The following is a 10,482-nucleotide window of genomic DNA, read 5'->3' as shown; positions in this document are numbered from 1 at the left end:
TGTGTATGCGTATATGTGTGTGCGTATGTGTGTGTGTGTGTGTGAGTGAGTGTGCGAATGTGTGTGTGTGAGTGTTTGTGTGTGCATGTGTGTGTAACCTTGAGGTCAGTGTTTTGCTTCTTCAGAGCATCCATGGTGTAGGAAATATCCTGCCACGACTCCAGCTTGTCATTGGCTCGTTTGATGAGAGGTTCCACCTCCTTCCTGGCGTCCAACCAATCAGAGGAGTCCTGCAGCATGTTCTGTAGCTGTTGATGTCTATCAGCCAGGCTGCCCTGTGACTCCTCCCAGTGGGTCTGCAACCTGTCAACTACACACACACACACACACACACACACACACACACACACACACACACACACACACACACACACACACACACACACACACACACACACACACAGCGACTGAGCTGAATCAATGTTCTCTAACACGGCCATACTGATAGATAGTTTGTGGTTATTAATGAGGTCATTGATGAGTTTGTGTTTAGTAATAACAGTTTGTAGTCAGATCAATGTCATTGGTGATAGTTGTTGGTCCGTTTGTGGTCAGTTGGTGGTCCGTTTGCGGTCCGTTTGTGGTCCGTTTGTGGTCCGTTTGCGGTCCGTTTGCAGTCAGTTTGTGGTCTGTTTGCGGTCCGTTTGCAGTCAGTTTGTGGTCTGTTTGCGGTCTGTTTGTGGTCCGTTTGTGCTCCGTTTGCGGTCTGTTTGCGGTCCGTTAGCGGTCAGTTTGTGGTCTGTTTGTGGTCCGTTTGAAGTCCGTTTGTGGTCCGTTTGCGATCTGTTTGCGGTCCGTTTGCGGTCCGTTTGCGGTCCGTTTGCAGTCAGTAAGCGTAGTAAGTAATGGTTGTGGTCCATTTGAAGTCCGTTTATGGTCTGTTTGTGGTCCGTTTGTGGTCTGTTTGCAGTCCGTTTGCAGTCAGTTTGTGGTCTGTTTGCGGTCCGTTTGCAGTCAGTAAGCGTAGTAAGTAATGGTTGTGGTCCGTTTGCGGTCCGTTTGCAGTCCGTTTGCGGTCCGTTTGCAGTCAGTAAGCGTAGTAAGTAATGGTTGTGGTCCGTTTGCGGTCCGTTTGCAGTCCGTTTGCGGTCCGTTTGCAGTCAGTAAGCGTAGTAAGTAATGGTTGTGGTTGGCGTATGGTGTAGTAAGTAATGGCGTAGTAAGTAATGGTTGTGAATGACGTATGGCGTAGTAAGTAATGGCGTAGTAAGTAATGGTTGTGGTTGGCGTATGGCGTAGTAAGTAACGGTTGTGGTTGGCGTATGGCGTAGTAAGTAATGGTTGTGGTTGGCGTATGACGTAGTAAGTAATGGTTGTGAATGACGTATGGCGTAGTAAGTAATGGCGTAGTAAGTAATGGTTGTGGTTGGTGTATGGCGTAGTAAGTAACGGTTGTGGTTGGCGTATGGCGTAGTAAGTAACGGTTGTGGTTGGCGTATGGCGTAGTAAGTAATGGTTGTGGTTGGCGTATGGCGTAGTAAGTAATGGTTGTGGTTGGCGTATGGCGTAGTAAGTAATGGCGTAGTAAGTAATGGTTGTGGTTGGCGTATGGCGTAGTAAGTAATGGTTGTGAATGACGTATGGCGTAGTAAGTAATGGCGTAGTAAGTAATGGTTGTGGTTGGTGTATGGCGTAGTAAGTAACGGTTGTGGTTGGCGTATGGCGTAGTAAGTAACGGTTGTGGTTGGCGTATGGCGTAGTAAGTAATGGTTGTGGTTGGCGTATGGCGTAGTAAGTAATGGTTGTGGTTGGCGTATGGCGTAGTAAGCAATGGTTGTGAATGACGTATGGCGTAGTAAGTAACGGTTGTGGTTGGCGTATGGCGTAGTAAGTAATGGTTGTGGTTGGCGTATGGCGTAGTAAGTAATGGTTGTGGTTGGCGTATGGCGTAGTAAGTAATGGTTGTGGTTGGCGTATGGCGTAGTAAGTAACGGTTGTGGTTGGCGTATGGCGTAGTAAGTAATGGCGTAGTAAGTAATGGTTGTGGTTGGCGTATGGCGTAGTAAGTAACGGTTGTGGTTGGCGTATGGCGTAGTAAGTAATGGCATAGTAAGTAATGGTTGTGGTTGGCGTAGTAAGTAACGGTTGTGGTTGGCGTATGGCGTAGTAAGTAATGCCGTAGTAAGTAATGGTTGTGGTTGGCGTATGGCGTAGTAAGTAATGGTTGTGAATGACGTATGGCGTAGTAAGTAATGGCGTAGTAAGTAATGGTTGTGGTTGGTGTATGGCGTAGTAAGTAACGGTTGTGGTTGGCGTATGGCGTAGTAAGTAATGGCGTAGTAAGTAATGGTTGTGGTTGGCGTATGGCGTAGTAAGTAACGGTTGTGGTTGGCGTATGGCGTAGTAAGTAATGGCGTAGTAAGTAATGGTTGTGGTTGGCGTATGGCGTAGTAAGTAATGGTTGTGAATGACGTATGGCGTAGTAAGTAATGGCGTAGTAAGTAATGGTTGTAGTTGGCGTATGGCGTAGTAAGTAATGGTTGTGGTTGGCGTATGGCGTAGTAAGTAACGGTTGTGGTTGGCGTATGGTGTAGTAAGTAATGGCGTAGTAAGTAATGGTTGTGGTTGGCGTATGGCGTAGTAAGTAATGGTTGTGGTTGGCGTATGGCGTAGTAAGTAATGGTTGTGGTTGGCGTATGGCGTAGTAAGTAATGGTTGTGGTTGGCGTATGGCGTAGTAAGTAATGGTTGTGGTTGGCGTATGGCGTAGTAAGTAATGGTTGTGGTTGGCGTATGGCGTAGTAAGTAATGGTTGTGGTTGGCGTATGGCGTAGTAAGTAATGGTTGTGGTTGGCGTATGGCGTAGTAAGTAATGGTTGTGGTTGGCGTACTGCGGTCGGTGATAGCAGCTCGTGTCTCCTGGTTGTTGGTTTTGTTCTTCAGGTTCTGGGCTGCAGTCAGCTGACCCTCCAGCTGGGGGCGCCGTCGCTCCATGTCCCCAAGTGCTCCCTACAGACAGCAAGACAGAGACACAGAACATTTCAATGAATATCTGGATGTCAAGTATGTAAAAGTATTTTACACATGTATTTGAGCCAGGTCAGTGCCTGTGTTCACAAAGCGTCTCAGAATAAGAGTGCTGATCTAGGATCAGATCCCCCCCAGTCCATGTAATCATGTATCCATTATGATCAAAAAGGCCAAACTGATCTCAGATCAGCACTAGGATCTGGTCCTCTCTCTAGAATTCATTATGATCAAAAAGGCCAAACTGATCTCAGATCAGCACTAGGATCTGGTCCTCTCTCTAGAATTCATTATGATCGAAAAGGCCAAACTGATCTCAGATCAGCACTAGGATCTGGTCCTCTCTCTAGAATTCATTATGATCGAAAAGGCCAAACTGATCTCAGATCAGCACTAGGATCTGGTCCTCTCTCTAGAATTCATTATGATCGAAAAGGCCAAACTGATCCCAGATCTGGTCCTCTCTAGTATTCATTATGATCTAAAAGGCTAACCTGATCCCAGATCAGTACTCCTGCTCTGAGACTCTTTAGGAATGCAGGCCAGGGTCTCAGCGGCTAAATGGAGTCTCTCATACTCTGTGACACACTGGTTGACCCCTGACCTTGGTCTTGACGATCATGTGGTTGATCTCGTCCAGGTCGGCCACGGTCACCCTCTGTGTCTGTACCATCTGATCCAGCAGGGAAAGCCAATCAGAGAGCTCTGCCCAGGCCTTGTTGAACTGAGCCAGGGCTGGGGCGTCTCCCTGGAGGGTCTCCACTGGAGGGGGGCAGCGTGATACAATCAGTAGCCATACGGTCTCACACACACACACACACACACACACACACACACACACACACACACACACACACACACACACACACACACACACACACACACACACACACACACACACACACACACACACACACACAGACCCTCATCTCCTTACTGGTGGTTTTCTGGATCCTCAGAGCAGCCAGCCTCTCTCTGTGCACTATCATCTGCCCCTGAATGGCCCTCCAATCGTCACTCAGACTGTGGTACTTCTCCTTCTCTGATCGGCTGGGAGGTGTGACCTTGTACAGCTCCTGGCCCTTAGCCAACACCCCCTCCACCTCAGGCTTCTTGACCTGGACTTCATCTATGAGCTGAAACATCACAAACCATTCCAAAACAATGAAACTACTATCAATCTCAATTCGTCTTTCAGAGATGCCTCCCGTCTTCTCTCCTAGCCTCCTTTTCCAGCTGGAAGAAAAGTAGGTCTAAGGTCCCTCACCACTGACCTTTTTCTCCCATGTGTTTTGAGAAGGAGGCGTGGAGAGAGGAGGAAAGATTCATTGAGATAGGCCTGTAGGCATGGATGGATGGATGGATGGATGGATGGATGGAGGGATGGAGGGAGGGAGGGAGGGAGGGAGGGAGGGAGGGAGGGAGGGAGGGAGGGAGGGAGGGAGGGAGGGACAAATTGACTGATAGATGGATGGATGACTGGATGGATTGATAGTCTACCTTGGGTTCCACATTGTCAGGGTTTTCCTCTAGGGTGGTCCTGGTAGTTGAGGTCCAGGAGGAGAGGTAGGTCAGCTGGTCTTGGAAGTGAGACAGCTCCTTCAGCAAGCTCTCAATCTGCTTCTGCTTCTCAGGCAGGTCTTTAGACACCTATAGGGAGGAGGGAGAGGAAGGACCCGAGTGTTTTCAATGGTAGGGAGGAGGAAGGCACAACCAGGAATATTATACTGAAGGAAAAAAGGAACTTAATATGAACCAGGATACAGTCCACTAACACACAGTATAAAGGTCTCCTACAGGGAGGAGGGAGAGGCCCCGAGGTGGGGGCCATTTTAGTTGAATTTCAAGAGCATTTCCAATGGTAGGAAGGAATATACAGTACACTTGATCATACAGTAAAAAACATAACACATGAACCCAACATAAAGCTAAAAAATAGAGCAGTCACACACACACAAGTTGAAATACAGATATCCAGTAGTCAATATTCATGTTCAACATCCAACTGATCTGATCTGTCTTCAAATAGGACAGAACCTCCTCTATAGAAAGGGATACTAACCTGTACCCAGCGTGTGTTGATCATCTTGATTTCTTTCTGTTTGTCAGCAGGGAGGGGTATGGTGCCGGTCCTCGTGTTGATGCTATCCACATTGTTCTGTCTGGCTGGTAGTTCCAACACACGAGCCTGCACAAACGCACACACGCACACACGCGCACACGCGCACACACACACACACACACACACACACACACACACACACACACACACACACACACGTGTTTGAACATAGACAATCTCCAAATACAGATCATAAATGAAATAAAAACTGATCAATGATGTGGCCAGTGGGACATAGGTGTATGTAGTTTTGGGGGCCTTTACAACCTGTGTCCACAGTAATCTAGACTAGGAGACAGACTAGTGAGAGAAGTCCTCTGGTCAGTAATCTAGACTAGGAGACAGACTAGTGAGAGAAGTCCTCTGGTCAGTAATCTAGACTAGGAGACAGACTAGTGAGAGATGTTCCCTGGCCAGTAATCTAGACTAGGAGACAGACTAGTGAGAGATGTCCTCTGGCCAGTAATCTAGACTAGGAGACAGACTAGTGAGAGACGTCCTCTGGTCAGTAATCTAGACTAGGAGACAGACTAGTGAGAGATGTCCTCTGGTCAGTAATCTAGACTAGGAGACAGACTAGTGAGAGATGTTCCATGGCCAGTAATCTAGACTAGGAGACAGACTAGTGAGAGATGTTCCCTGGCCAGTAATCTAGACTAGGAGACAGACTAGTGAGAGATGTCCTCTGGTCAGTAATCTAGACTAGGAGACAGACTAGTGAGAGATGTCCTCTAGCCAGTAATCTAGACTAGGAGACAGACTAGTGAGAGATGTTCCCTGGTCAGTAATCTAGACTAGGAGACAGACTAGTGAGAGATGTCCTCTGGTCAGTAATCTAGACTAGGAGACAGACTAGTGAGAGATGTCCTCTGGTCAGTAATCTAGACTAGGAGACAGACTAGTGAGAGATGTTCCCTGGCCAGTAATCTAGACTGGGAGACAGACTAGTGAGAGATGTCCTCTGGCCAGTAATCTAGACTAGGAGACAGACTAGTGAGAGAAGTCCTCTGGTCAGTATTCTAGACTAGGAGACAGACTAGTGAGAGATGTTCCCTGGCCAGTAATCTAGACTAGGAGACAGACTAGTGAGAGATGTCCTCTGGTCAGTAATCTAGACTAGGAGACAGACTAGTGAGAGATGTTCCCTGGCCAGTAATCTAGACTGGGAGACAGACTAGTGAGAGATGTCCTCTGGCCAGTAATCTAGACTAGGAGACAGACTAGTGAGAGAAGTCCTCTGGTCAGTATTCTAGACTAGGAGACAGACTAGTGAGAGATGTTCCCTGGCCAGTAATCTAGACTAGGAGTCAGACTAGTGAGAGATGTCCTCTGGTCAGTAATCTTGACTAGGAGACAGACTAGTGAGAGATGTTCCCTGGCCAGTAATCTAGACTAGGAGACAGACTAGTGAGAGATGTCCTCTGGTCAGTAATCTAGACTAGGAGACAGACTAGTGAGAGAAGTCCTCTGGTCAGTAATCTAGACTAGGAGACAGACTAGTGAGAGAAGTCCTCTGGTCAGTAATCTAGACTAGGAGACAGACTAGTGAGAGATGTTCCCTGGCCAGTAATCTAGACTAGGAGACAGACTAGTGAGAGATGTCCTCTGGCCAGTAATCTAGACTAGGAGACAGACTAGTGAGAGATGTCCTCTGGTCAGTAATCTAGACTAGGAGACAGACTAGTGAGAGATGTCCTCTGGCCAGTAATCTAGACTAGGAGACAGACTAGTGAGAGATGTTCCATGGCCAGTAATCTAGACTAGGAGACAGACTAGTGAGAGATGTTCCCTGGCCAGTAATCTAGACTAGGAGACAGACTAGTGAGAGATGTCCTCTGGTCAGTAATCTAGACTAGGAGACAGACTAGTGAGAGATGTCCTCTAGCCAGTAATCTAGACTAGGAGACAGACTAGTGAGAGATGTTCCCTGGTCAGTAATCTAGACTAGGAGACAGACTAGTGAGAGATGTCCTCTGGACAGTAATCTAGACTAGGAGACAGACTAGTGAGAGATGTCCTCTGGTCAGTAATCTAGACTAGGAGACAGACTAGTGAGAGATGTTCCCTGGCCAGTAATCTAGACTAGGAGACAGACTAGTGAGAGATGTTCCCTGGTCAGTAATCTAGACTAGGAGACAGACTAGCGAGAGATGTTCCCTGGCCAGTAAACTAGACTACGAGACAGACTAGTGAGAGATGTTCCCTGGTCAGTAATCGAGACTAGGAGACAGACTAGTGAAGGATGTTCCCTGGTCAGTAATCTAGACTAGGAGACAGACTAGTGAGAGCTGTTCCCTGGTCAGTAATCTAGACTAGGGGACAGACTAGTGAGAGATGTTCCCTGGCCAGTAATCTAGACTAGGAGACAGACTAGTGAGAGATGTTCCCTGGCCAGTAATCTAGACTAGAAGACAGACTAGTGAGAGATGTTCCCTGGCCAGTAATCTAGACTAGGAGACAGACTAGTGAGAGATGTCCTCTGGTCAGTAATCTAGACTAGGAGACAGACTAGTGAGAGATGTCCTCTGGCCAGTAATCTAGACTAGGAGACAGACTAGTGAGAGATGTCCTCTGGTCAGTAATCTAGACTAGGAGACAGACTAGTGAGAGATGTCCTCTGGTCAGTAATCTAGACTAGGAGACAGACTAGTGAGAGATATCCTCTGGCCAGTAATCTAGACTAGGAGACAGACTAGTGAGAGATGTCCTCTGGTCAGTAATCTAGACTAGGAGACAGACTAGCGAGAGATGTTCCCTGGTCAGTAAACTAGACTAGGAGACAGACTAGCGAGAGATGTTCCCTGGTCAGTAATCTAGACTAGGAGACAGACTAGCGAGAGATGTTCCCTGGCCAGTAAACTAGACTAGGAGACAGACTAGTGAGAGATGTTCCCTGGTCAGTAATCGAGACTAGGAGACAGACTAGTGAGAGATGTTCCCTGGTCAGTAAACTAGACTAGGAGACAGACTAGTGAGAGATGTTCCCTGGTCAGTAATCTAGACTAGGAGACAGACTAGCGAGAGATGTTCCCTGGTCAGTAAACTAGACTAGGAGACAGACTAGTGAGAGATGTTCCCTGGTCAGTAATCTAGACTAGGAGACAGACTAGCGAGAGATGTTCCCTGGCCAGTAAACTAGACTAGGAGACAGACTAGTGAGAGATGTCCTCTGGTCAGTAATCTAGACTAGGAGACAGACTAGTGAGAGATGTCCTCTGGTCAGTAATCTAGACTAGGAGACAGACTAGTGAGAGATGTTCCCTGGCCAGTAATCTAGACTAGGAGACAGACTAGTGAGAGATGTCCTCTGGCCAGTAATCTAGACTAGGAGACAGACTAGTGAGAGATGTCCTCTGGCCAGTAATCTAGACTAGGAGACAGACTAGTGAGAGATGTCCTCTGGCCAGTAATCTAGACTAGGAGACAGACTAGTGAGAGATGTCCTCTGGTCAGTAATCTAGACTAGGAGACAGACTAGTGAGAGATGTCCTCTGGCCAGTAATCTAGACTAGGAGACAGACTAGTGAGAGATGTCCTCTGGCCAGTAATCTAGACTAGGAGACAGACTAGTGAGAGATGTCCTCTGGTCAGTAATCTAGACTAGGAGACAGACTAGTGAGAGATGTCCTCTGGCCAGTAATCTAGACTAGGAGACAGACTAGTGAGAGATGTCCTCTGGTCAGTAATCTAGACTAGGAGACAGACTAGTGAGAGATGTCCTCAAGGCAGTAATCTAGACTAGGAGACAGACTAGTGAGAGATATCCTCTGGCCAGTAATCTAGACTAGGAGACAGACTAGTGAGAGATGTCCTCTGGTCAGTAATCTAGACTAGGTGACAGACTAGCGAGAGATGTTCCCTGGTCAGTAAACTAGACTAGGAGACAGACTAGTGAGAGATGTTCCCTGGTCAGTAATCTAGACTAGGAGACAGACTAGCGAGAGATGTTCCCTGGCCAGTAAACTAGACTAGGAGACAGACTAGTGAGAGATGTTCCCTGGTCAGTAATCGAGACTAGGAGACAGACTAGTGAGAGATGTTCCCTGGTCAGTAATCTAGACTAGGAGACAGACTAGTGAGAGCTGTTCCCTGGTCAGTAATCTAGACTAGGGGACAGACTAGTGAGAGATGTTCCCTGGCCAGTAATCTAGACTAGGAGACAGACTAGTGAGAGATGTTCCCTGGCCAGTAATCTAGACTAGGAGACAGACTAGTGAGAGATGTTCCCTGGTCAGTAATCTAGACTAGGAGACAGACTAGTGAGAGATGTTCCCTGGCCAGTAATCTAGACTAGGAGACAGACTAGTGAGAGATGTCCTCTGGCCAGTAATCTAGACTAGGAGACAGACTAGTGAGAGATGTTCCCTGGCCAGTAATCTAGACTAGGAAACAGACCAGTGAGAGATGTCCTCTAGCCAGTAAACTAGACTAGGAGACAGACTAGTGAGAGATGTTCCCTGGTCAGTAATCTAGACTAGGAGACAGACTAGCGAGAGATGTTCCCTGGCCAGTAAACTAGACTAGGAGACAGACTAGTGAGAGATGTTCCCTGGTCAGTAATCGAGACTAGGAGACAGACTAGTGAGAGATGTTCCTTGGTCAGTAATCTAGACTAGGAGACAGACTAGTGAGAGCTGTTCCCTGGTCAGTAATCTAGACTAGGAGACAGACTAGTGAGAGATGTTCCCTGGCCAGTAATCTAGACTAGGAGACAGACTAGTGAGAGCTGTTCCCTGGTCAGTAATCTAGACTAGGAGACAGACTAGTGAGAGATGTTCCCTGGCCAGTAATCTAGACTAGGAGACAGACTAGTGAGAGATGTCCTCTGGCCAGTAATCTAGACTAGGAGACAGACTAGTGAGAGATGTTCCCTGGCCAGTAATCTAGACTAGGAGACAGACTAGTGAGAGATGTTCCCTGGCCAGTAATCTAGACTAGAAGACAGACTAGTGAGAGATGTTCCCTGGCCAGTAATCTAGACTAGGAGACAGACTAGTGAGAGATGTCCTCTAGCCAGTAATCTAGACTAGGAGACAGACTAGTGAGAGAAGTCCTCTGGCCAGTAATCTAGACTAGGAGACAGACTAGTGAGAGATGTTCCCTGGCCAGTAATCTAGACTAGGAGACAGACTAGTGAGAGATGTTCCCTGGCCAGTAATCTAGACTAGAAGACAGACTAGTGAGAGATGTTCCCTGGCCAGTAATCTAGACTAGGAGGCAGACTAGTGAGAGATGTCCTCTGGTCAGTAATCTAGACTAGGAGACAGACTAGTGAGAGAAGTCCTCTGGCCAGTAATCTAGACTAGGAGACAGACTAGTGAGAGATGTCCTCTGGTCAGTAATCTAGACTAGGAGACAGACTAGTGAGAGATGTCCTCTGGTCAGTAATCTAGA

General features: G+C 47.4%; 1 protein-coding gene across 10 annotated transcripts in view; it reads right to left on the bottom strand.

The window, feature by feature from the left end:
- Positions 1-10,482, bottom strand: part of dmd (dystrophin) — a 390,547-nt gene that overhangs the window by 86,625 nt on the left and 293,440 nt on the right. For all 10 annotated transcript variants that reach the window (XM_045698261.1, XM_045698256.1, XM_045698253.1 and 7 more), the window contains 6 exons: positions 5,029-5,154; positions 4,467-4,616; positions 3,904-4,102; positions 3,571-3,728; positions 2,831-2,948; positions 99-310 (listed from right to left, as the gene is read on the bottom strand). In XM_045698261.1, the coding sequence (XP_045554217.1) occupies positions 99-310; positions 2,831-2,948; positions 3,571-3,728; positions 3,904-4,102; positions 4,467-4,616; positions 5,029-5,154 (963 nt within the window). The remainder of the gene's footprint in view (positions 1-98; positions 311-2,830; positions 2,949-3,570; positions 3,729-3,903; positions 4,103-4,466; positions 4,617-5,028; positions 5,155-10,482) is intronic.

Source organism: Salmo salar, chromosome ssa16 (genome assembly GCF_905237065.1).
Source record: "Salmo salar chromosome ssa16, Ssal_v3.1, whole genome shotgun sequence".
Classification (NCBI taxonomy): domain Eukaryota; kingdom Metazoa; phylum Chordata; class Actinopteri; order Salmoniformes; family Salmonidae; genus Salmo; species Salmo salar.
This window is presented reverse-complemented; position numbering and strand designations above follow the sequence as displayed.